At 55.0% G+C, this 23,258-nt stretch overlaps 9 protein-coding genes across 9 annotated transcripts; 5 read left to right on the forward strand and 4 right to left on the reverse strand.

Moving 5' to 3' along the window:
• Positions 1–53: 53 nt before the first annotated feature.
• ASPACDRAFT_23432 (putative UDP-glucose:glycoprotein glucosyltransferase) lies at positions 54–4,773 on the forward strand (the record flags this gene model as incomplete). The annotated part of the gene is made up of 5 exons (XM_020199201.1): positions 54–205; positions 278–631; positions 694–1,525; positions 1,575–1,835; positions 1,891–4,773. 5 exons carry the CDS (start codon positions 54–56, stop codon positions 4,771–4,773), a joined length of 4,482 nt encoding a protein of 1,493 aa, XP_020059540.1.
• Positions 4,774–5,355: 582 nt separating this feature from the next.
• On the reverse strand, positions 5,356–8,103 carry ASPACDRAFT_58145 (MYB DNA-binding domain protein; the record flags this gene model as incomplete). Its single annotated transcript, XM_020203315.1, has 1 exon — positions 5,356–8,103. The coding sequence occupies one exon, from the start codon at positions 8,101–8,103 to the stop codon at positions 5,356–5,358; it is 2,748 nt and encodes a 915-aa protein (XP_020059541.1).
• A 743-nt stretch (positions 8,104–8,846) lies between these two features.
• Positions 8,847–9,959, reverse strand: ASPACDRAFT_114062 (exosome non-catalytic core subunit RRP40). The gene has a single exon (XM_020195768.1). The coding sequence runs from the start codon at positions 9,822–9,824 to the stop codon at positions 8,979–8,981; it is 846 nt and encodes a 281-aa protein (XP_020059542.1). The 5' UTR covers positions 9,825–9,959; the 3' UTR covers positions 8,847–8,978.
• Positions 9,960–10,353: 394 nt separating this feature from the next.
• Positions 10,354–12,718, forward strand: ASPACDRAFT_76278 (ribosome-associated complex protein SSZ1). The gene is made up of 5 exons (XM_020204676.1): positions 10,354–10,497; positions 10,607–10,643; positions 10,726–10,852; positions 10,908–11,679; positions 11,739–12,718. Exons 1-5 carry the CDS (start codon positions 10,408–10,410, stop codon positions 12,405–12,407), a joined length of 1,695 nt encoding a protein of 564 aa, XP_020059543.1. The 5' UTR covers positions 10,354–10,407; the 3' UTR covers positions 12,408–12,718.
• A 144-nt stretch (positions 12,719–12,862) lies between these two features.
• On the reverse strand, positions 12,863–14,635 carry ASPACDRAFT_114066 (SUR7/PalI family protein). Its single transcript, XM_020195769.1, has 3 exons — positions 13,896–14,635; positions 13,652–13,834; positions 12,863–13,579 (listed from the first exon to the last, which is right to left on the reverse strand). Exons 1-3 carry the CDS (start codon positions 14,135–14,137, stop codon positions 13,321–13,323), a joined length of 684 nt encoding a protein of 227 aa, XP_020059544.1. The 5' UTR covers positions 14,138–14,635; the 3' UTR covers positions 12,863–13,320.
• Positions 14,636–15,163: 528 nt separating this feature from the next.
• On the forward strand, positions 15,164–19,307 carry ASPACDRAFT_50574 (tRNA methyltransferase RSM22; the record flags this gene model as incomplete). The annotated part of the gene is made up of 5 exons (XM_020202364.1): positions 15,164–15,229; positions 15,327–15,512; positions 15,688–15,993; positions 16,052–16,303; positions 16,926–19,307. 5 exons carry the CDS (start codon positions 15,164–15,166, stop codon positions 19,305–19,307), a joined length of 3,192 nt encoding a protein of 1,063 aa, XP_020059545.1.
• Positions 19,308–20,012: 705 nt separating this feature from the next.
• Positions 20,013–20,615, reverse strand: ASPACDRAFT_40531 (DASH complex subunit SPC19; the record flags this gene model as incomplete). The annotated part of the gene is made up of 2 exons (XM_020200771.1): positions 20,013–20,429; positions 20,484–20,615. The coding sequence occupies 2 exons, from the start codon at positions 20,613–20,615 to the stop codon at positions 20,013–20,015; spliced, it is 549 nt and encodes a 182-aa protein (XP_020059546.1).
• Positions 20,616–20,905: 290 nt separating this feature from the next.
• Positions 20,906–21,793, forward strand: ASPACDRAFT_1853774 (F1F0 ATP synthase subunit i). Its single transcript, XM_020197327.1, has 4 exons — positions 20,906–20,959; positions 21,065–21,094; positions 21,214–21,264; positions 21,408–21,793. Exons 1-4 carry the CDS (start codon positions 20,923–20,925, stop codon positions 21,461–21,463), a joined length of 174 nt encoding a protein of 57 aa, XP_020059547.1. The 5' UTR covers positions 20,906–20,922; the 3' UTR covers positions 21,464–21,793.
• A 366-nt stretch (positions 21,794–22,159) lies between these two features.
• On the forward strand, positions 22,160–22,974 carry ASPACDRAFT_76282 (mitochondrial 37S ribosomal protein uS14m). The gene is made up of 3 exons (XM_020204677.1): positions 22,160–22,314; positions 22,437–22,608; positions 22,688–22,974. The coding sequence occupies exons 1-3, from the start codon at positions 22,208–22,210 to the stop codon at positions 22,748–22,750; spliced, it is 342 nt and encodes a 113-aa protein (XP_020059548.1). The 5' UTR covers positions 22,160–22,207; the 3' UTR covers positions 22,751–22,974.
• Positions 22,975–23,258: the final 284 nt, after the last annotated feature.

Below are 23,258 nucleotides of genomic sequence, written 5' to 3' on the forward strand. Positions count from 1 at the left end.
CGCTAGCTCACACTTGTTTACACTTTTCAAGACACCTATTCTCTGCCGCAGAGATGGTGTCGGGGTCAACGTTCGTCGCCTCCTGGCGAGTCAGTTCCGTCATCGTTGCCTCCGCATTATCTTGCTTGGTGCATGCGACGACGCCCTCCGTGAATGTCGCTCTGCAAGCTTCTTTCGATTCCGCACCTTATCTTATAGAGCTACTGTGAGAGGAACCCGTCCAATTTGATCATTAAAAGCCAACTTGCTCGACCACTCTGCTCACTTACTAACCTAGTGAAACGGCTGCTGAGGAGAACTCGACATCATATTTCCCGATACTAGACCGAATCGCCGAGGGAGCTTTCGATGATGCCGTGTCAGACAAGGAGCTGTATGATCGGTTCCTGGAGGTGATTCACACCGACGGACACCTGAGGACCCCCGAAGCACTCTCCTCTTTCAAGTTGTCGTTGTCCATCCGATCTGCCAGTCCTCGTATCGCCGCACACTATCAGTACTATAATGCCTCGGTCCAGCATTCGTTGGCGGCCGCCCAAGACGCAGTCTGTCCGGTCTGGGTCCATGCGGAGGGAAAGCAGTATTGCTCCTCTACTCTGGAACGTGCCCAACAGGGTGTGATGGGTCCAAGGTTTGCCTCATGTCGCTGAATTGAATGGTGAGGGCTTCGCAGCTAATTGCTTTGATCTCTAGTGACCCTCCAGAGCTCCCCTTCGATCGCGTTCTCGGAGACGCTTCCCTCCCACCGGCGATCCTCTATGCGGACCTAGCGTCTCCGATGTTCAAGGACTTCCACCAGTCCCTGACCGCTCTTGCCAGAGATGGCCAGTTCTCGTATCGAGTACGTTACAGGCCTCCGCAGCACTGGAGTTCGCGTCCGCTGTTCGTGTCGGGATATGGTGTCGAGCTTGCATTGAAACGGACGGATTACATCGTCATTGACGACAGGGCTGCTGAGGAAAGGAGCTCCGATGCTCCAAACTCGAAGAAGTCAGTCAATGGGGAGGGAGATGATCTGGATGACCTGAGACCACTGTCCTCGTCGGAAGTATCACGGCTCGGTCCGGGCACTGTTGGCTACGTCCTGGACAGCCAGAGCCCGCTGGATGCACTGGTCGAGCTGTCGCAGGACTTCCCCAAGTACTCGGCCAAGATTGCCGCCCACAATGTCACCAAAGAACTCTTGCAGGACATCCAGTCAAGTCGGCTCCGGATGCTCCCTCCGGGATTCAATGCCCTGTGGATCAATGGTGTTCAGATCGATGCTCGACAGGTCGATGCTTTCACTCTCTTAGACCACCTGCGTCGTGAGAGGAAGCTGATCGAGAAGTTCCGCAACCTTGGACTCTCCGCCAGTGAGTCCGTGGATCTGCTGTCCCACAAGTTCCTGGCGGCGGCAATGGCTCAGGATGGCCCTCAGCGGTACAACTACCGGGACGAGATCGAGGGTGGCGGTGTGATCATGTGGCTGAACGACCTTGAAAAGGATGCACGCTACGAATCGTGGCCAAGCGACCTCGGTGGAGTGGGTAATCCTTTCCCAGTGATGAGAACACGATGCTAATTATTGTCAGTACATGCAACGTGTATTCCCTGGCCAGTTGCCGTCTGTCCGTCGTGAAGCTAACAATGTGGTTATTCCGGTTGATTTGGCCAAGCTCGATGATGCCACCCTCATTGTTAAATCCATCCAGGTCTTTGTGAAGAACAAGATTCCCGTGAGGTTTGGCTTGGTTCCGACAACTTCCTCCCCGGGCTCAATTGCGCAGCTCAAGGTTGCTCATTACCTGCAAGATACCTTTGGTCTGGCTAGCTTGATGAGCTATTTGGAAACGGTTAGTACCAGTACCCGAGACATTTCTCCTTTCCAGCCATTGATGTTTCATGTAGTCAGTGTCCAAGAACAAGTTAAGCTCCCCGGACAAGACAGCCTTTCAGGCTGCGACCGCAGACCGAACTGCTCGCCCCGATAAGCAATCCTTGTCTCTGGATGAAGTGCTCAAGAACGATGCCGTGGACACTATAGTGAGCCGGACTAGTGAATATTTGAAACGTCTGGGTGTCACAGGAGAAGCGTCACACTCGTTTGTGAACGGCGTCCCGATTCTTCGTAATGAGAATTGGGCTCAGGAATTGAGCTCCAGGGTCAGCCGGGATATCCAGGCAATTCAACAGTCGATCGCCGATGGGGAACTTGCCGAAGACACATGGTTACCCGGCCTTTTCCTCTCCGATGCCTTCGACAGACGTAACCCTGTCATTGTCCCTGAAGATCCAAAGGACGTTCGAATTGTGGACATGGCGCAAGTCGCAGAGACGTATGGCGAGCTTCTCGGATCTCTCCCTCGCATTCCATCAACCCAGGACAATATCCTTGCTAGCAGTCATGTGATCGTAGCGGGCGACTTCAGCGATGAATCCGGCTTTAACTTACTGAGCGCAGCGCTTGGGAGCCTCAAGAATCACGATGAGGCTGAAGTACTGCTCCTGCACAACGTTGGTGCAAACTCGTCTATCTGGACTGGATCCTATACTATCCATCGTTATCTGAAGAAGTGGAAAAAGAAAGATGATGTTGATGCCGCAAAGCTTCTGGAAGAGCTCACAGGAACCGACGTATGGTCTCGTGAAGACAAGCAGGAGGCTGAAAGCTTCTGGTGTGCCCACCAGCCTCTGGTCAAAGGTCTTGGGCTTTCCTCGGGTGCAAATGCAATCATCATCAATGGAAGAGTCATCGAAGTGCCAGTCGACGTGGCGCTGACTTCAGACGATGTGGACCAGCTACTGGCTTATGAGAGGCAGAAGCGTATCGCGCCTGTTGCCAAGGCTGCCGAAGCATTAGGTTTCGGCGCGAAGCTCAGTGGCCCGCTTCCCCTTGCTAAACTGACTTCTCTGGCAGCCCTTTCTACCGTCTCCGACGTGCCGGAGGGTATTTACGAATCGACACCCGACATCCGCGTCAACCTTTTTGAGCGGTGGGACAACGCTCGCTCCACAATCACGGTCTCCAACTCGGAGGATCCTGTGATTACCATTGTAGCCTCTATCGACCCGACATCTGAAGTCGCTCAGAAGTGGTTGCCCATTCTGAAGGTGCTCTCGGACTTGGCCAACGTCAGAATGCGGCTCGTTCTGAATCCCCGGGATGAACTGCAGGAGCTGCCCACTAAGCGGTTCTATCGCTACGTGCTGGACTCGGAGCCCTCGTTCAGCCAGGACGGATCTGTCGCTCGTCCTACCGCCTCTTTCTCCGGTGTTCCTGTTGAAGCACTTCTAACATTGGGCATGGACGTTCCATCTTCGTGGCTTGTGGCTCCGAAGGAATCTGTGTACGACCTTGACAACATCAAGCTGAGCTCGGTCAAAGAGGGTACAAACGTGGATGCAATATACGGTCTGGAGCACATCCTCATTGAAGGCCACTCACGGGATCTTACCATGAAGACGGCTCCAAGGGGAGTGCAGCTCATTCTGGGGACAGAGGAAAGCCCTCAAATCTCCGACACCATCATCATGGCCAATCTGGGTTACTTCCAATTCAAGGCTCAGCCGGGCCTTTGGACCATCAACCTGAAACCCGGCCGCAGCGAGCGGATCTTCCAACTTGACAGCCTCGGGAACGAGGGGTACAGCCTCCATCCCAACGACGACACTAGCAACGAGGTTGCCCTTCTCTCCTTCCAGGGCAAGACACTCTTCCCCCGCCTGTCCCGCAAGAAGGGTCAGGAGATGGAAGACGTGCTAGAGACGGGCTTCAAACCCGGAAGCGCGATGGACTATGTCTCCAAGGGCCTCAACTTCGCTTCCGGCGTTCTCTCCAGCGTGGGGATCAACGGCTCCCCCAAGGACGTGGCGGGCGGCAAACAAGCGGACATCAACATCTTCTCCGTCGCGAGCGGCCACCTCTACGAGCGCATGCTCAACATTATGATGGTGTCGGTCATGCGCAACACGGAGCACACGGTCAAGTTTTGGTTCATCGAGCAATTCCTCTCCCCGTCCTTCAAGTCCTTCCTGCCGCACCTGGCGGCCGAGTACGGTTTCTCCTACGAGATGGTGACCTACAAGTGGCCGCACTGGCTGCGCGCGCAGACGGAGAAGCAGCGCGAGATCTGGGGCTACAAGATTTTGTTTCTGGACGTCCTCTTCCCGCTAAGTCTGGACAAGGTGATCTTCGTGGACGCGGACCAGGTCGTGCGCACCGACATGTACGACCTTGTCTCGCTGGACCTGGAGGGCGCCCCCTACGGCTTCACGCCCATGTGCGACTCGCGCCACGAGATGGAGGGCTTCCGCTTCTGGAAGCAAGGGTACTGGAAGAACTTCCTCCGGGGCCAGCCCTACCACATCTCGGCCCTCTACGTCGTCGACCTCAGCCGCTTCCGCGCCCTGGCCGCCGGCGACCGCCTCCGCGGCCAGTACCAGATGCTCTCCGCCGACCCCGGCAGTCTCAGTAACCTCGACCAGGACCTGCCCAACCACATGCAGCACCACATCCCGATCAAGAGCCTGCCGCAGGAGTGGCTGTGGTGCGAGACCTGGTGCTCCGACGAGTCCCTGGCCCAGGCCCGCACCATCGACCTCTGCAACAACCCGTTGACCAAGGAGCCCAAGCTCGAGCGGGCCCGCCGGCAGGTCCCGGAGTGGACCGTGTACGATGAGGAGATCGCCGCCTTGGAGAAGAGAGTCCGGGTGGAGGTGCAGGATGTCCGTGTAGAAGAAGTGGAGGCGGAGGCGGAGGCTGGTGCTGGATGGGATAAAGATGAGCTTTAGGTGTGGGGCAGGTGTTGTATTGTATAAGCGTATAGCATTGCCATCGGTATCTTTTCTTCCTTTTCTATAAGACGATTTACTCCATGTATCTCCATTATCCTGATCCTTCCTTAGTTTGGGCTACCATTCTCGGGGTTACCATAGGCATGTGGTTTGTTCTAAATAAGGTCGACCCCTTGAAACTGAGAAAAGGCATACAAGACATGCGGGCATGCAAATGTACATGTCCCCAACTAGCTAGCGAACAAGCTAGATCACCATTTACCCAGCACAATCTACCATCCCCCAACCACATAAAAGTAATCCTACAAAAACACACCGAGTAACATGTGCCATACTCCATCCATCTCATATTCATAACCTATGGCAACGAACAAATTAATTCAACTCAACGGACGTCATGTTCATCATCCCCTTTCTCCCCCTCCCCCTCCCGGGGCACTGCACTTCCTCCCCTCCCATCATTCCCCGAAATACATTCTGTAACTCGCAGACAAAAATACAATAACCCCAGCACGCCTGACTCGGAACCACACACCCCACACCCCGCCCATCTACCCAAATCCAGCCGAACCGAACTTTTTACTCGGAATCCGACTCCGAATCCGAATCTGAGGATTCATCGTCCTCGTCGGATGAATCGGCTTTGGCTCGCGACTTCGCGTCGGACATTATGTCGGTCAGCGTGCTGGGCTTGGGGGCCTTGAGTTTGCTGTTCGCCTTGCTGAGGCTGGCGTCGCGGAGTTCCTTGAGGCTGAGGCGTTGGCCCGGGGGCCGGGTGGGTTGGGAGCTGGAGCCGAAAGAGGGGCGCGTGGGGATGGAGGGCCTTTGGAGTTGTTGCTTGGGGGCGGGGGAGTCTCCTTCTTCTTCTTCGGAGGAGGAGGCGGAGGAGGCGTCTTCGTCGTCGGAGGCAGGTTCGGATTCGGTTTCGGGTTCGAGTTCGCGGGCAGTGGGTTTGGAGGGCGTGGGGCGCGTGATGGTGGGTTTCGTGGGGGGTTGCGTGGTGGTGGTGCGCTTGGCGGTGGTGATGGGTGAGGTGTTGGTGTTGGTGGAGGGTTTGCGGGCGTTAGGGCTGGTGGTGGTGGTGGTGGCTGCGGCTGTGGTAGTGCCAGTGGTTCGGGAGGGGGGTTTGGCGGGCCAGTCGCCGCCGGTGCTGCTTGTTTCGCTGTCGCTGCGTCCGGATTCCTCTTCCTCCTCTTCATCATCATCATCGTCTTCTTCTTGGGATGAAGAGGCGGAGGCAGTTGGGGACGGTGACTTTCTGGATTTGGTGACCACCACTACGGGGCTTCGGGGCTTGATGGTGCTTCCTTGACCCTTTTGTTGGGATGACTTGGTGACGGTGCTAGTGGAGGTGGCTTTGAGGTTGGCGGATTTCTGCCCACTGGGTGGAGTGGAATAGTTCTCCTCTTCGCTCTCGTCGCTGTCGCTGTCGCTTTCGCTTTCGCTCTCGACCTCTTCGTCGCGAAGGCTGGGCTTGACATCCCGTTTGGAGTTAGGGCTAGGCGACTCGTCCTCCTCTTCCTCCTCCTCTTCCTCCTCCCCCTCTGACTCCGGAGAGGATTTTTGTCTGCGCTCCGGCTTGATGGCCCAATCGACTAAATCATCGTCAATTTCATTGGCAACGGAATCCTCCCGCGAGTCGGTGTTCGTGATATGACGGATGGCCCCAGTGGGCTGTTTCGATGGTGCTGACACGTATGCATCATCCAGTTCCGTTGAGTGCCGTTCATACTTGATGGGAACTTCTGGCTCGGCTGAGTCGTCTTCCTCTTCCTCTTGCTCCTCCTCCTCCTCCTCTTCTTCTTCTTCTTCTTCTTCGTCCTCTTCTTCTTCCTCTTGTTCCTCGTTTTCCTCTTCCTCCTCTTCCTCCACCTCCTCTTCCTCCACCTCCGACTCCTCCACCTCCGGTTCTTGCGCGCCCTTCTTCTCCGCCGCTTTTGGCGCTTCTTGGCTCACGCCTTCATCCTCCGACTCCACGATCTCCTGGCTCTTGAACTTCGTATTAGGCTTTTGCTGAGGGGTACTCACGGCCCGTGACTTGCTCCGACGGCTCCCACCTGACTTTTTCGCAACCGCCGAGTCATGAAACGCATCGGGGTTTTCCTTACTGCGCTGGTTCAAGACCTTGGCCCTGAGCTTCCGCCACTTGTCGGCGCACTGCTGGCGAGAACGGCAGTTGTTCATCTTGTTGCTGACCACGCCCCAAGCGATGTAGACCTCGTCCAACTCGTAAACATCCTGGCCAACATCGACCCCAGTAGCTTTCATGGTATGCCAGACGTCTTGCAGAGCGTCCATCATGGCTTGCACCTCCTGCTCCGACCAGGGGCCGCGGTTCATCGTGCGGCGATGCTGCAGCCGGTTCTTCCACCGCTGGACGACATCGTCGTCGCTGCGGCCAATCATCTTCGCAATGTACGCCCACTTGGCGCCGTGTAGTCTGTGCAGCGAGATGAGCTCCTCGTCCTGCTCGTGGGTCCAGTGGTGAGGCTTCTGGGAGGAGCACTGGAAATGGCGGCGCATGAATCGGTAGACGGATCTCTTGTCCCGGTCCGGGATGGTCTCGTAGATCTTCTGCCAGAACTCCGGCTTCGTGATGATGTCGGTGTGCACCGGCCACTGTTCCTGCCGATCCCGGACGGAGTGCTGCACCATCAGGTCGAACGTGTCCGCCTCCACGCCGTTCATGGTGCAGAAGTTCAGCTTGAAGGCCTCCAGCTTCTGGATCTCGTCGGGCGAAAAGAAGCCCGTCTTCCCGCCGGTGGTCTTGTTGCTGTTGCTCTCGTTCTCCTTCTCTTGAGGGCGGCGACCCTTCTTCGGTGGGACCGAGGGAGCGCTGGGCGCCGATGATGATGCGCCGGTCACATCTCCTTGAGTCCCGGTCCCCGGGGTCGAGGTTTCGGTCTGGTCGGCATCTTGCATCTCGTGGTCCTGGTCCTGGGGTTTCTGAATGGCGACGGGCTCGCTTCGCAGGGCTGGATCGATCGGGATTTCGGGTTCGGGGGTCTCTGGCACCGGAGGCGCATCATGGTAATTGTGGTGGTGGCCATTGGTCGCGATTGTCGTGGAGGTCCGCTTGGTGGAAACCGGGCTGCTGATGTACGGAAGCTCTTGCGATTCCTCGCGTTCTTGTTGTTGTTGTTGCGGCCGCTTCTTCTTTTTTTTTGAGGACTCACTGCCCCCAACCTTCTTGCGCTTCGCAGGGTGGGTAGCTGAGTTTGTGAGAGGTGTTTGAGGGGTCTGAGGTACGAAGCCGGCTCTCCCTCCGGCATTGGGGGTGGTGGCATCCAAGGCCGTGCTGTTTCTCTTGCGCTTGGCAGACGCCATCATCTCATCGGCGTCCGATTGCAGAAGTCGCTTGGCTTGATTGAGCACGGACAGGGGGGGATGGAGGAGAACTCGAGGAGATCTCAATGATGTCTATTGTTCATTGGGGGGAAATCATGTCAGTCAGGGTTCGGTTTGGGGGGATTTAAGCTGCTTTTTTTCTTTCTTTTGTATTGAGCTACTGAGTCACAGTGACGGAGCGCGTGAGGTGTTATGCACATGTTGAATCGATCCAGTCCATTCAAGAGCAGGTACATACCCTCGTTGAGCCCGTTTGTAGTCTCAGGCGCAGGCTGGGAGGATGAGAGACCCATCGTTTGTTTTTATAGATAGAAGGGAGAGACACTGACTGGAGGGGAAGCGAAGGGAAGGGCAGGGGGAAGGAAAAGACTAACCAGTTGGTAATTTGTGACGAAAGCTTTAACAAAAGCTTCGAAAGGGATCTCGAAGGGCGGTGAATGAGAACAGACAATTAACAACAGGGTTGAAGGAGGGCAAGCGGAACAGGCAAAGTTAGAGTAAGAGAGGTGTCAATAATTGTCTCCCAAGAATGGAAGGGAAAATTCCCGGGGGTGAAGCTTTTTTTTTATTTTTTCCCTCTCTTCTCCAGCAGCGAGCGAGGTGGGCGGGCGCCAACTTTTTACGCGGTCCGCTTCTTCACCACCATTTTTTTCGCGCTTTACTTCTGCTCTGGCGGTCAACCCGTGCCTTCAATCCATTCTTGCACCGCAGTGGGAACCACCCCCACCATTGGATAACATTGTTTACTGTAGCGTACCACAGGCGGTAGAAAATGATAATTAAAGAGTAATAGGAAAATAGGATGTCATCAAATCTATCGTAACACACGCACATATGACCCGGAGATCTTTAATTTACACTTCAATCTTCAGCTCGCGCAACACCCTCGACACCAACTTCTTCTGGTCTGCGGGATTTAAGTCATGCTCATCGATCGTGGTCAAGCATCGGCCAATTGCTACTGTCGCCTTGACAGCAACATCCCCGGAGTTGGAGCAGTCCACCCACACCTTGCCATTCCTGCCAATGGCGATCTCGAACCCGCCGGCCTTCTCGAGCTTCTTGCCCAGTTCATCCAGCACCACCAACCCGGCCACCCCCTCCTGCTGCTCGCCCGTCGACGAGCTCGCCCGCATCAACCGAGCCGCCATCCCCGTGGAGATATCAAACACCATCCCGCCGTTCAGGGGCCCTAGACCGCCGGGTTCCGCTCTGCCCGTCGCCGGGTTCACGCAGGCCAGCTCGACCTCCGCCCCCGCCCCGAGCCCAACGGACAGCACCCGCGCGTACACCAGATCGCCCTGCTTCAGCATGGGCCGGGTCTTCTTCGTGGCGCCCTCGAACGAGAGCTGCCCCAGAACCGCATGGGGCGCCTGCGGCGTGATCATGCAGTGGAAGTAGTCGGGGCTGGAGTGGTGGATCTGCGCAATCACCAAATCGTTGGCCGTGGGCACGTACCGGCGGCGCGGCGAGGAGAGGATCGATACGGCGTTGCGCTTGTTGTCTGTGGAGAGAATCCCGGCCTGCGTGGCGGTAAGGACATGGCTGGGGGAGGAGGTTGAGTTGTTGCCCGTGGTCGGTTGGTGCGGTTGCGAGAGCAAACGGAGGCCGGCGCCCAACCTCAACGGTGCGGAGCTGGTGGAGGGGAGGTACTCGGATGGGATCTCATCGCCGGGCAGGAGGACTAGTGGTGACGACATGATGCGTATATGTTTGCCTCGCAGGTCAATGTAGCTGCGGGGTGGAGATGGAGGAGTATTCTGATGAAAGAAGTTTGGCTGATCGCATGCAAAGGAAAAAGGAAGCGCAAATCGCCCGGTAAGCTTATCGTCTGCAGTGTTTATCTTCACGTGATACGGTGTATGTCCCCCTCAGTCTGGGCAAGGGTGCTATGCAACTAACCGATGAAGATGAATTAACTTCGGGTGTTAGAATCTCGAGCTATGAAGCTTGACAGTGTTCTAGCCTGTTGTATTGACCTCGAATCTGGAAAGGTAACACAATACTAACCTTGGGCTTATGTTGATCCTCTCTGAGAGTGAAAGTGGCGGTCGCACCGCCACATCTATTATCGATAAGCACTAGCCACATCTGCCCGCCAATTGCAAACGAGCCAAAATTTTTTTCCTCGGGGCGAAAGGAAAGCGCGGCGGGAACAGCCTCAATAATTGTTCCCTCTTCTCCCTCCGTTCTCTCTTTCTCCCATTTCCGTTTTCCTTTGGGATCGCTGCTAATTTCCCTTTCTCTTGTTTCCCTTCCCCATTTCTCACACACATATACAAGATGAGCTCCGAAACTAACGGCGCTGCCGAGAGATTCGCCATTGGTATCTCCTTTGGCAACTCTTCCAGCTCTATCGCCCGCCTCAACCCTGTACGTACCTGTCTTTGAACTATCTGATATCTCATCTATTCAACAAATCGAACAATGCACACGCGTGCAACTCAATCGAGAGTGATGCTAATATCATTCTCATTCTCAGGAGGGCAAGGCTGAGGTCATTGCCAACGAGGAGGGAGGTCAGTCTGAACTTTACCCAGTCTCGCTCACCACTCTGGGTGGCGCATTGCTCCCAAAGACTGTGAACTTACCAGCATATAGACCGTCAAATCCCTACCGTTCTTTCCTACATCGAAGGCGAGGAGTACCACGGTGCTCAGGCCAAGAACCAGCTTATCCGCAACTCCCAGAACACTGTTGCATACTTCAGAGACTACCTTGGCAAGGAGTAATTGCTCCCACTTCCGATTCCAGGGAGATCGATATGTTGACAAGGTTTTTAGCTTCAAGTCGATAGACGCTACTCCCTGCCACAACTCCGCCCACCCCCAGCAGCACGATGACACCGTCGCTTTCTCCATCCGCGATACCACCAGCGAGACCCCCAGCACTGTTACCGTCTCCGAGATTGCTACCCGTCACCTGCGCCGTCTCAAGCAGTCCGCCTCCGATTATCTCGGTAAGGAGGTCAACGCTGCCGTCATCACCGTTCCCACCGACTTCAACGATGCCCAGCGTGAGGCCTTGATCGCCTCCGCCAACGCTGCTGGCCTTGAGGTTCTCCAGCTCATCCACGAGCCCGTTGCTGCTGCTCTGGCTTACGATGCTCGCCCCGAGGCTGTCGTGACTGACAAGCTTACCGTTGTCGCCGACCTTGGTGGCACTCGCTCCGATGCTACCGTCATTGCTTGCCGTGGCGGTATGTACACCATCTTGGCCACTGCCCACGACTACGAGCTGGGTGGTGCCACCTTGGACAAGATCGTCATCGACCACTTCGCCAAGGAGTTCATCAAGAAGCACAAGACCGACCCCCGCGAGAATGCTCGTGGCTTGGCCAAGCTCAAGCTTGAGGGTGAGGCTACCAAGCGTGCTCTGAGTCTGGGTACCAACGCTACCCTGAGCATCGAGAGTCTTGCCGATGGAATCGACTACGGTTCCACCATCAACCGCACTCGTTATGAGCTCCTCTCCGGCAAGGTCTTCGCTCAGTTCACCGCCCTGATCGAGCAGGTTGTTAAGAAGGCTGGTCTGGACGTTCTGGACATTGATGAGGTTTGTGTAAATCCGCCCTCTTGAGACCAGCTCAATCCCTCTAATTTTGACGATCTTAGGTCATCTTCGCTGGCGGTACTTCCCACACCCCCAAGATTGCCCAGCTGGCCCGCAACATCTTCTCCGAGAAGACCACCATTCTCGCTCCTTCCACCTTCACCGCTGCCATTAACCCCTCTGAGCTTGCTCCCCGCGGTGCTGCCATCCAGGCTTCCCTCATCCAGGAGTTCGACAAGGAGGACATCGAGCAGTCGATCCACCCCATGGTCACTGCCACTCCCCACCTCCAGAACGCCATCGGTGTTGAGGTCACCTCCGGCGATGCCGTTGACTTCCAGGCCCTCCTCCACGTCGAGACTGCTCTCCCCGCTCGCCGTACCGCTCAGTTCTCTGCTCCCAAGGAAGGAGGTGACGTTTTGATCCGCGTCTGCGAGGGTGTCCGCGAGATCAAGGTCACCAAGCCCGAGCCCAAGCCCAAGGAGGAGAAGGCTGAGGCTGACGAGGATGACTCCGACTTCTCCGACTCCGATGAGGAGGAGGAGGAGATCCGTGAGATCGTCTGGAAGACCGAGAAGCCTATTGCCGAGCTGGCCGTCAAGGGTGTTAAGGCCGGCAGCAAGGTTGAGCTCATGATCCACGTCGATGCCGACCTTGGCCTGCAGATCACCGCTCGGGAGGTCGGCGGCCAAAGCGCCGTCCGCGGTGCTGTCGAGGCTCCCAAGGCCTAGATTACCCGTCTCTGAGTTATGAATCTGCTACCAAAATATTTATGTTGCATCTTTTGCATGAATCGATCTAGGATCTCACTTCCTTGGTTTCTACTGCCGGATATTACCCAACTTCCTTTTTCCTGGTTTCTCTTCCGCAGAAGTTTATGAACCACGTCTCAAGATATCATTCAGTTTTCAATCGGAAAGAGGCACCTAATTCTGTGTTCTGCTTGGCCATGACTTTTTGACGACAAATATATTCATGAAGGCTTCTGAAAAGTATATATAGAGAACTTCAATGACGCGGAATAGAGAATGATAGATTTTGCGGATACTTATGTTGTCTTGCGTATTACCATCTTTACAAATTGTAGTAGTCTATAAATATGCTCCTGAGTCTTTGGGTACTTTTTGTTCAAACGAGCTATATTACAATTACTAAATGTAAATATAGTGTAACAACAGTAAGTGAACAAGGCATACAGGGTACACAGTACAAGTCGGCAAACAAAGTAACAACCGACTAAAGCTCAAGCAGATCCCGAACAGGATAGATTAGAATTAAGCAGCCACCAGGTCATGAACGATGGTATACAGTCAGGACAGTCGAATGTGCGTGGGTGTGCAGCACAACATAGCATCAGGGAACAAGACATCAAAGAAATACATATAGGCTGCTGAATAGGCGTGAGACTATTCATTCAGGAGGGAGGGTGGGTGTAAGCATTATCAAATGGAGCTTTCCTCAGCCACGGTGGTTAACCCCAGCCTCTCCAGCGAGGTATGTAGATTGAGCGTCAGGAACAGAAACCTCTCTTTTTGCACCTGGTCGATGAACGAACGAACGCCGTGCCCGTTACTTTCTCGTCTCGTACGGACATCAGCAACAACAAAGACCAGTGCAAATTGAAGTTTTTTTTTCTCTGGGAGTTTAAACCGCAGCAGTAGTCTCCTTGTTACTCCTCAAGCTGTTGGAGCGAGCGGACGAGAAAAACCCCTTCCGGCGGTGCTCGCGGCCGCTGTAGCCCCGGCCCCGGTCCTTGCGGCCCGTCGCGCCGCCCATGCAATAGGCCAGGCAGGCGATGAAGAGACAGGCGACTGCGGTCCACATGAAGGCGAAGGCCTTGACACCCAGCCGGGCTCTTTGGTTGTTGGCGTTGAACCTGTTCCGGCCTTGGACGTAGACGGCACTGCGGGTTGTGTTTTCGTTAGTTTTAGTTCAAACCCAGGGTTCTGAGGCTTGGGTTTGGTTGGCGACTTACGTGATCAGGCAGGTGGAGATGATCTGGAAGACCAGGGCGATCCAGGCCATCAGCGAGGACACGTAGCTGCCGATGCGCGTGCACATGGCCAGGAAGCCGGTGAGGAGGGAGATGACGCCGAAGAAGAGGGCGATCAGGAGGAAGGGGAAGGAGAACCGCGAGGTTAGGAAGTAGTGGTTCGTTCTGGAGATGAGAATCAGTTGAGGTTCTGAGTACACCAGCGTGGTGAATTCAAGTGACTTACCCGACGAAGGCAGCAGGGATGTTGGTGGTGGTGTCGAAGTTACGAGAGCTGGGGGGGTCGAAGGGGTAGTCCGGGTGAGACGAGCCGCATTGGCTCTTGCCATTGACGACCGCGCATAGCTCCCAGAACGTCCAGCGAGATAGCGAGGGTGCCCCCGGGATGTTGCTCGTGTCGACCTGCAGGAAATAGATCTCGTTCAAGGGTCGGGTGTTGGTCGCGCCGCCCAGGAGAGTCAGGAACATGAGCAGGAGGGCTCCCGCTGTGAAGAAGAGGCCGAGAAAGCCCAATGCCACTCCTGGAGAATAGGGACGCGGGATGTTAGCCCATGCGCTATAGTGTAGAAGTGGATCATAGGGCTGGGAAGGTGGGTGGGCTTACTGCTGAGCACCATCGTGATACTGGGTATGATTTTCTCTTTTCTTTTGCGCCTTCAGGCTTGAATCCGGGATGATGAGTTCTTTCTTAGGCTCTGATGTGCAGATGTATGCTCTTGATGGTATACCTGGGTGGTATATGGGCTTGGAGGGCTGATGGGAGGAGATGAAGCGTAGGGAGGAAGAGATGGAGAGGTATAAGGGAGAGAGGGTCAGTCGGGGTCTGAAGAGAAGAGTCTGGTATTATAATATCCGAAGTGTCCGGGGGAGGGTCTACCCAGGAGGTAGTGATATAATCATGAGGATGCATCATCATCGGGGTGGTTCATACGCAGGCACTGATGAAAAGTCCTTTCAGTCTCTCAGCCATAATTCATTTCATTCGAGTAGAAACGGAAGAGTGACGGTATCGACGTCATCGTTGCAGCAGGCCCCGCTAACTGGCCTCGGCTAGTCTAAACTCTAGTGCTGCACTAGTCCAGATCGGGTAGTCTAGACTTCACCTCTTCGGTCCTTCATGACGTTCGATGCTCTCTCGATCGTCGAGCTTGAGTGCTGCAACTTCACCTCTACACACCCACAGAACAGAACGTGAACGTTGCACCACCCCCCCAATTGAGTTGGGTACCCGACTCCTCTCGACGTGGATCGTCTGGCAAGCTAGTGCGGAAATTTTCTTCTGTCTACTACGTACTGCATCATCGTCCCTTTCGAGGCCCAGAGTTGAATTCTGCTGCCTGACCCTCTACTCATACTCTTCCCCCACCCCCTAGTTCATGTCGAAAAACTGCGTCTACGCCATATGCCACTCCTAGAACCCTAAGCACATCCGATCCTCCGGAAACCCAGGCCCTAGAACATTTGTGGAATTCTAGCTGTCAGACGGATCACACTATGGCCACTTGGGCTTACCCACCCCTTCCCCCAGCACGCCTGGAACAGGAAGTGGAATCCACGTTGGTATGCCCCTACCCGGTGCTTATCTTAACTTACCACTATACGACATACAGAACCTTGTCTAACTCATTGATTGCTTACCCATTGACCTACATAATAGGCCAAGGAGCTAGAGTGGCTTTTACGCTCCCTGCAAGATTCACTCGTCTCGCTTAGGGAAGGTTTGCATGAGTGTGCTGCTTTGCTGGCTCCCAAAGAGCCGGGCTCAACCTTAGTGCTGTCGTCCCTTCGGTCCGAAAATGTGAAAGGCTACGTAACCCGGGTTGGGACGCAAATCGTCAAAGGTGTATGTCATCTTCCCCAATTTTCGGTTCTTCTTCGATGGTTGATGTGATAACTTTATTTTTTTCTGCCCATCGATCGACACCCCTGCATCATGATCACCACCATCATACCTTGCTTGCTGCAAACTACATGCACACTCGGGAATTAACATTTACTGATCGTGCCTGACATGATAGGATATTCAACTTCGTCTAAGTTCTCTAGCTTCAGTACGCGGGTCAGCCAACACCCGCTTATGCCTGTCCAATGCCTCTGAGGCTCCAGAGCTTGTGCTTGATCAGCTGGTCTCCGTAAAGAATCTGGTCAACCAGAGCTTGGACATTGTAGATGTTAGTACATGGACGGGCGACCCACTCAACGCTGGGTTCATCTTTAGTCAGTTGCATCTCCTGCGTGAGACCATCACCGAGGCACGGCAGATGCTCAAGGGTGAGAGCGACAAGGTCAAACAGAAATGGTGGGAGGCTAGTGCGGCAGAGAACGTGAGTGATGATTGTTTTGCACTTCACTGGAGTTGATGACTGATGTAGACCGCTGAAGATGTTTGACCCTCCGCTGCCACCTTGTCTTTCTTTCCATCTCACTATTGCTGATTCCGCGCTCGTACTACACCTGCGAACTCTGGAATCCAGCACACCAACCCATACGCCCACAGCCTTTGCCTCTGATATCTCTCTTACCGGGTTCAACATCAGGGACCGGCTCTTTGGCACCCGTCATCGGCCTCATGACGAAGCCGGCGATGTCTTCACCTGGAAGGGAGACGAAGTAAAGGTGAAAGAAAAAGTCCGCGTAGAAAGTCAGGACCCGAGCTTGATGGCGGTCATGGCCAAGTTGACTGCCCTGGAGCACGAGGTCCAGAAATGGATCTCGGCTCTGAAGGTGCTTATGGGTAACGAAGATACAGATAGTGACTCCTAGTTTTACAGGTTGTGTAAGAAAGAATTGACCATTTCCTTCTATATCTTGCCACCTTACAGGGCTTCAAGTGCTTACAGGTGCTCCGGTCTAGACGGCTTACGTAAGGTAGATCCCCTCGCCGTTTGCCAATCAGAGGCAAGCAATTTGCATCGTCTTGGCACAAGTTTTCCGAGCTACAAAGTTGCAGGCAGGGTGGCAAGCCAACAAATTTCTGCTCAGGTACATCCTTCTGTACTTCACTTTCCAACGTTGCGGACAGAGTCGCGGACTGGTGAGGATGCTGTCCAGATCTCCGGCGACACGGGCGACGCCTCAGGGGCTGCTGCGCGCTGCAGTCAACAGAACGTCGCAGTTCAGCACGCAACAACTCCGCCGCGGAGCGGCAAGCTTCGTGAACGGGCGGTCCCGGACTACGACCACAAGGAGATGTCTCTCTTCGACCTCGAATATCAATAACCTCCCGCGAGCACCGACAGAATTCCGACCTGGTCAGTGGACGATTGGGTCGAGGTACTCTTCCTCTGCAACGCCCGCCCTGCCGGATGCTACACATGCGGAGCGGAAGGATGCCGTCTACGCCCTGATCGATGAGATCAACCAAAATGAAGCCGCCATGGCCGATATCATGGAGGAACTGGACTTGCTCGACGATTTCGATCAGGCTCTTAACCTCGACGGCTTGGAATACGAGCACGCATTCAGTCAGACCATTGGTCACCGAGACCAGGAGACACTGGAGGGACGGGTGCGGATGGCGAGACAGGAGTTTCGGGAATACCTGCCCCCCGATTACTTGAACGCCCGCGAGACCGAATTATACACGAGACTCTACGGTGAACCGATCTACCGCGACCTTGACAGCATTCAACCTGACCTCGAGCTCGCTGAGGAATTGGAAGAAGGACAAGACCCCGCCGCCGATCAACTATACCGTGAAGACGGACAAGGAGGTTGGGAAGAGGTTGAGATGGTTGAGGAAGAACTCGAGCTCGAGCTCGAACCGGAGGAGGATGACATACCAGTGGTTTACGACATGGAGGCTGGACCGGAGGTGCCGGAAACAGACGCCATGCGGCGCACGCGCGAGATCGCCGAGCAGCTCGGCGGAGAGGTCATGCTCGAGCAGTTCCAGGACGAGGCTGTGCCTGATGGTAACGATAACCCCCGATTCCACCCGACCACTGAGCTGGGCAGGTCTGGCACGAATCCCAGCACGGTCTTTTTGCCAAATGACTCGTTGGTGAAACCCATCTCGATGATCCTGTCGGATTTCTCCAATAAGCACCTCCAGGAGACCGCTCGTCGTGTCTTCAAGGGCCAATACCTTCCTTTGTCCGTTACGACTCCCCCCAGATCCGTTCAAGCCCCTCAATTACCAAGCCCTCTGGAGGCTTCGCAGCGTCACATGTCCGAGATGGAATCTAATGCTTACCTCGCGGCTATGTACCCTGGCTTCTATGCGAGTGTGCTGAGCGTCCTGGTTGAGGTACGCAAGCGACTGGGGACAGATTGGCTGCGAGGTTTGATGGCCAAGGAAGAAGGCCCGAGTGTGCTCGATGCCAGTGCTGGAGGTGCTGGTATCATCGCGTGGAGGGAGATCATGCGTGCGGAGTGGGAGGCTATGGACCCAGAGCGGCCTTTTTCCGAAATCCCAATCGGCAAGTCAACGGTCGTGGTAGGATCTAATAGTCTTCGTGCTCGCGCTTCTGCATTGCTGCATAACACCACCTTCCTTCCTCGACTTCCTGACTACGTTCACCTTCGCGAAAATGCGACGCTAGACGATGACCGGGCGCCGAAGCGGAAACAGTTCGACATCGTTATCGCCCCCCACTCCATTCACCCGATCGACGAGGAGTATCTGCGAAAGGAGCATGTCAAGAACCTTTGGCAGCTGGTCAATCCCAACGGTGGTATCCTCATTCTGCTTGAGAAGGGCCACCAGCGGGGGTTCGAGGCCATCGCCGGAGCCCGTGACATGCTGCTCAAGCGCGTCATCCGCAACACCGACCTCAAGACCTCAGACGAAGACATCGCTTCGGAAGAGGATGCGGAGGATGACCTTGACCTCGACAAGGAACCCGGCATGATTATTGCGCCTTGCACCAACCACGCCCAGTGTCCCATGTACCGTGTGCCCGGCCACACCGTTGGGCGCGGCGACTGGTGCCACTTCAAGCAGCGATACATCCGACCCCCCTTCCTGCAGCGCATCATCGACGCCAAGACGCACAACCACGAGGACCTGCGATTCAGTTACCTCGCGGTGCAGCGCGGGGTCGATCTCCGCGAAGAGAAGGGCTTCAAGCAGGACCGCGTGGCCAAGTTCCACGCCGCTAAGGGATACGAGCACCTGTTCCCGGACCCGCAGACGCGGGCGGCCATGAGCGAGGAGGAGCAGCAGAAGCTGGCGGAACAGGAGGCGCAGTTCGAGCCGCTGACCCTGCCGCGCATCGTCTACCCGCCGCTGAAGCGCCGCGGCCACGTCACCTTCGACATCTGCACCCCGGATGCGCAGATCGAGCGCTGGACCGTCCCCCGCTCCTTCAGCCGTCAGGCGTACCGGGACGTGCGCAAGTCGCAATGGGGCGACCTGTGGGCGCTGGGGTCGAAGACGCAGATCGAGCGCAAGGTCAAGCTGGGCACGAAACACGGCCTGAGCAAGAAGGACCGACTGGAGGCGCGCGCCGCGGCCCGCGAGGCGGCCAAGGACGCCCAGGAGGAGGAGGAAGCCGATGCAGCGGCGCAGGATCGCAAACCGGAACTGCTCATCCCCAAGCGCAAGAAGGGAGAGAAGATCCCCAGCTGGAAGAAGCATCAGGATAAGAAAAAGGTGCGCCAGCATTACAGTCAGTTGAAGCCTGCGGATTCGTAGGCCCGCGGTGTCAAAAAGGGTGTTGTTCAAGATGTTCGGGGTTTTCTGATTGGGATTTTTTTTCGTTTCATCATGGTTGGCGGCGTATTGTTCTAAAGGAGGATTCTGCTGCCGGGCTGCGGACATCATCTACGGGTTTTGGAGCACATTTTGGCATAGATTCTGTAAATTTTCATGTACGATATGTGGTTATTGTATGGATATTAGCTATCTTAGTTGAGAGCTCTTCACTCAAAAGGCATTTTCTCCACTTCCATATCTTGGTCATTAGTATTTCATTTGGCTTCGTTTCCATTGCACTCGTGTTTGTGTGTGTGACAGTCTGGGTGAAGTGCAGGCCTGCAGGCCAGGTGTGAGTCCAGCGCACTGGATTGTTGTGGTTCGGGACCGTCCATCAGGCTTTGTGGTTGTGTCAGACAATGCTGTGACATCCTCACGACACGAACAAGACGGACCACAGGGTGGGAGGCTGAACACCCATTGGACCTTGAATGGTACTAGATTGACCAGCCACAAAGTGCCCTGATGGTTCAATTCTGCCACCCCGAATTCGGAACTCAAGCGAGCCCAGGACCCGAGTCTCTTCATCCTCAGCCACTCGGACCGCGTTTACTCGAGAGATGTAGGTAGGCATAATCCCCATCCTTCCATCCCTCATTTCTAGTCCCCCATGAAAGAAAAATCATCTCCGTCAGCACCCCAATTTCACTGAAAAGCCATACTTTTCCGCAGCTGCCGTTCCCGCTGCTTACCCTGCAACTCCAGCCGCTCCACCGCGTACTGCAGACGTTCTTTCTTCTGAATCAGTCGCCGGAGCTCGGCCGCCTTGGCTGCGTTGCTGGCTGCCGCCGCCGCCGCCGCCTGCCGGTCACCGAAAGCACCGGCTCTGGCTTTGGATTTCGGTTTGTTGGCCAGCTGTCGCTTCTGCTGCTGTCGCTCCTCGTTGGAGTACAGCCGCCCCTGCTGCAGGTCACACTTCGCGCGGAGGCCCTGCTCGCGCCGCGAGAGCTTCTCGACGTGGTTGGTGGCGAGTTCGAGGAGGTGGGCGATGCTGGGGGTGATTTCGTCGAGGAGGGATTGCTGCGCTTCGCGGAGGGTGGGTTCGGGGAGGAGTTCGAAGTGCTGGCCTCAAAGTTAGTGGTTTGATGGGTTTGAGGCAGGTGGTGCGGTACGTACTCGGGTGGTTTGGAGGACTTTGGAGAGGCGGGGAAAGTCGCTGACTCCGGCGTCGAGGGTGGAGATGGAGGAGTCGAGGAGTTGGAGGGAGGATTGCAGGGAGGAGACGGAGAGGCGGAGGTGTTCTGCCATGTTTTGTATGGTAGAGTTCTGTTTCTTGGGTGATTGTATGATCAATGTGCAGATATAGTGTCTAGATGTTGTTATCGATTGTAGTGCAGTGCCGGGGCACTGTTTACATTGTCGGGAGTCGGGAGCGGAGGGGACAAAAGCGGCGGGGAAACTATCCCCCTTTGGGTCTCGGACCTCCGGACAAACCTCGTTGCATCCGCAACCTCCCTCGTTCCGCCTCGCTCTCCTTCTACCTGACCAGCTGCTGCTTCTTCCCTATCCTCTCTCTCTACATCCAGCACCTCGCTTCCACACAACTTGCTTCACCATGTCTCTCCTCGGAAAGAAGTTCCCCACCCCCGTTGGTGAGTTTCTGCTTGATCCCGAGTGCTCTTGCCCGGGGTGTTCCCCCATCGTTAGGGCATGAGTAATAAAGAATGGAATTGAAACTGACTGGGATACATTTATAGCCGGTCCCCTCGGCCCCTTCTTTGCTGCCGGTATGCACTTTTAAATCATCTTCCCGACTTGCAACGCTGTCTCCTTCGGCGCAGAGCCGAAATGACGCGACGAAATGTGCTGGCTTCCAGGTTCAGGCTTAACATGCAATCACTTACAGGTCTCGTCGTCCTCTATGGCGTCAACTCCCTCCAGAACGCCCTGATGAACAGTAAGTTGCTTTCCGGGCCGCGCCACACACCGTCTTTCTTCCTCTGTGATCTACCGAGGGGAGAGAAAAACTCCGCCGACGCGATCGCTTCTCTCGCACACATCGACCCAACCCAATAACTAATTTAATCGTTTGCTCTACAGCCGCCGAGTTCAAGAACGACCCCCGCAACCCCAACGCCAAGGCCACCAAGCACTAGACGTCTTGTTATCTTTCTGGAGAGACAAAGCTGATATGGCGGACGTCGTCATCAAGGGTTGATTTGAGCGCGGGCATGATTCCGTTATTGGTGTCGAGTTTGCGGGCCACTTGTTTCACACCCTGTACAAGCATATAGAAGAGATACCGTCATAGGACATATTGGTGAATTGACAAGTTGTATCAGTATCAGTATGTTTTCTTTTGTCAAGCTTGGGCTTTCCGGTTCGGAGTGCGCTGGGTGCGAGCTCAAGTGTGCTTTGAGAGGGCTTCGTCGTTGTCTGCCCGGGATGCTAGCCAGGGCCAATTAAGTCAGTATGCCGCTGGTCTATCTTGGTTCTCTGGTCTCGAATTAATTCTCGGCTGGGCATTGACCGCATCGTACATGCAATACGTAGTTCGTTCGTGAGTAGAGGCGTGTTGACAGGCCTTTTTCAACAGCCAATTAGAGCTCCTCAGTATATCTTGCTCGATGAACAATGATACAATATTTCCACTGCCATAATCAGGTGAATTGTACTCGAAAATCATAGCATGTTTTCCACCGAGCTTGCGATACGCATGTTGCGGAGCGCAAATGTTAATTGATGGGGCACTAAACTCGATCGGGAAGGCATATTTTCCCATCCCGTGACTTTCGCCGCTCCGGCCAAACTCCCGTGGTTATCGGAACTCATTCAACAAATCCCAGATCCAATTCGACCTCGAACCCCCAGTCGCTTGCCCCCAGCACATCAATTCCACCATGTCTATGTTCAGGAACAAGAAGCTGGACCTCGGCGGCTTCATCAACGGCAAGATCATCCGTGACCACACCAAGCGGAGAGTCTTCGAGGCGAACGAAGTCGAACGGTATGAAGCCCTACTGCACTACCCTCTCGCCGAACGGCCTCGTCAGGCTAAACTTGCGCCCTCATTTCCCTGCTGAATCCGATCTGGGATTGCCAATCGCTAATGCATTTCCCGCTGTATAGTCAAGCTCTCCGCTATGTGATCCGCAACACCACTCTCCCCCAGCGTGCCCGTGCTCAGGCGCAATTGCAGCTGGCCCAGATGCACGCTTACACCCGGTCCACCCAGATCAGGAACCGTTGTGTAGCGGGTGGTGTCGCCCGATCCGTCATCCGGGACTTCCGACTCGGAAGAGTGAGCTTTCCCCCCCTTTTTTTCATTTCGACGGAAGGCATGGAGTTAGCTAACGGGAGGGACTTTTCTCGTCTGGCAGTACCAATTCCGTGAACAAGCGTTGGCCGGCGAGCTTCCCGGCGTGAGGAAGGCCAGTTGGTAGACTCGGTGTTGTTTTGTGTGGTCGTCTGCGACACCCTCCTGGTGTCTATGTGCATTTGACAAGCTTCTCTGGGTTGGTTCGGTGCTTTCATGATGGCGTTTCCTTTTGTGTGTGTTCCTTCTTCCCGATCTTCCCTGGGGAAGGAGATGTACTCTATGTTATGATGGGTATTGATCGAGAATATCAAACCAGCGATCTTTATGAGAATTTGAATTCGTGACTGCTAAGGGGAGTGGGTTTTGCTTTGGGTAGAATTGGTGCACTTTGGGGGGGCATGTGCTTGCTTCTCTCTGGTGAGGAATAGCTTGGGAATCTGATGGCTGTCGGAGTTAGGTCTGTCTGTTCTTGCATCGTTGGGGTCTTGCAGCTGAAGACCACCGAAGCGCAATTCTGCCTCTCGCTTCATGGTCGGCCTGCTCTTCCTCCGTCGCTTGTTCTAGTGTGCATGATACATGAGAATAGGGCTGTTGGCAGAGACTCGGGTCTTTATTAACGGTTTGCAGCTCCG

This window comes from Aspergillus aculeatus (assembly GCF_001890905.1).
Source record: "Aspergillus aculeatus ATCC 16872 unplaced genomic scaffold ASPACscaffold_3, whole genome shotgun sequence".
NCBI classification, from domain to species: Eukaryota; Fungi; Ascomycota; class Eurotiomycetes; order Eurotiales; family Aspergillaceae; genus Aspergillus; species Aspergillus aculeatus.

Coding starts and splice junctions, on each gene's coding strand:
- ASPACDRAFT_114062 (XM_020195768.1), bottom strand. CDS start 9,824: ATGTCGTCACCACTAGTCCTCCTGCCCGGCGATGAGATCCCATCCGAG.
- ASPACDRAFT_76278 (XM_020204676.1), top strand. CDS start 10,408: ATGAGCTCCGAAACTAACGGCGCTGCCGAGAGATTCGCCATTGGTATC. Junction 10,853..10,907: donor AGAGACTACCTTGGCAAGGA/GTAATTGCTCCC, acceptor CAAGGTTTTTAG/CTTCAAGTCGATAGACGCTA. Junction 11,680..11,738: donor ACGTTCTGGACATTGATGAG/GTTTGTGTAAAT, acceptor TGACGATCTTAG/GTCATCTTCGCTGGCGGTAC.
- ASPACDRAFT_114066 (XM_020195769.1), bottom strand. CDS start 14,137: ATGTTCCTGACTCTCCTGGGCGGCGCGACCAACACCCGACCCTTGAAC. Junction 13,835..13,895: donor ATCCCTGCTGCCTTCGTCGG/GTAAGTCACTTG, acceptor TCTCATCTCCAG/AACGAACCACTACTTCCTAA. Junction 13,580..13,651: donor ATCTCCACCTGCCTGATCAC/GTAAGTCGCCAA, acceptor CACAACCCGCAG/TGCCGTCTACGTCCAAGGCC.
- ASPACDRAFT_1853774 (XM_020197327.1), top strand. CDS start 20,923: ATGTCTCTCCTCGGAAAGAAGTTCCCCACCCCCGTTG. Junction 20,960..21,064: donor GAAGTTCCCCACCCCCGTTG/GTGAGTTTCTGC, acceptor ATACATTTATAG/CCGGTCCCCTCGGCCCCTTC. Junction 21,095..21,213: donor CGGCCCCTTCTTTGCTGCCG/GTATGCACTTTT, acceptor AATCACTTACAG/GTCTCGTCGTCCTCTATGGC.
- ASPACDRAFT_76282 (XM_020204677.1), top strand. CDS start 22,208: ATGTCTATGTTCAGGAACAAGAAGCTGGACCTCGGCGGCTTCATCAAC. Junction 22,315..22,436: donor GAGGCGAACGAAGTCGAACG/GTATGAAGCCCT, acceptor CCCGCTGTATAG/TCAAGCTCTCCGCTATGTGA. Junction 22,609..22,687: donor GGGACTTCCGACTCGGAAGA/GTGAGCTTTCCC, acceptor CTCGTCTGGCAG/TACCAATTCCGTGAACAAGC.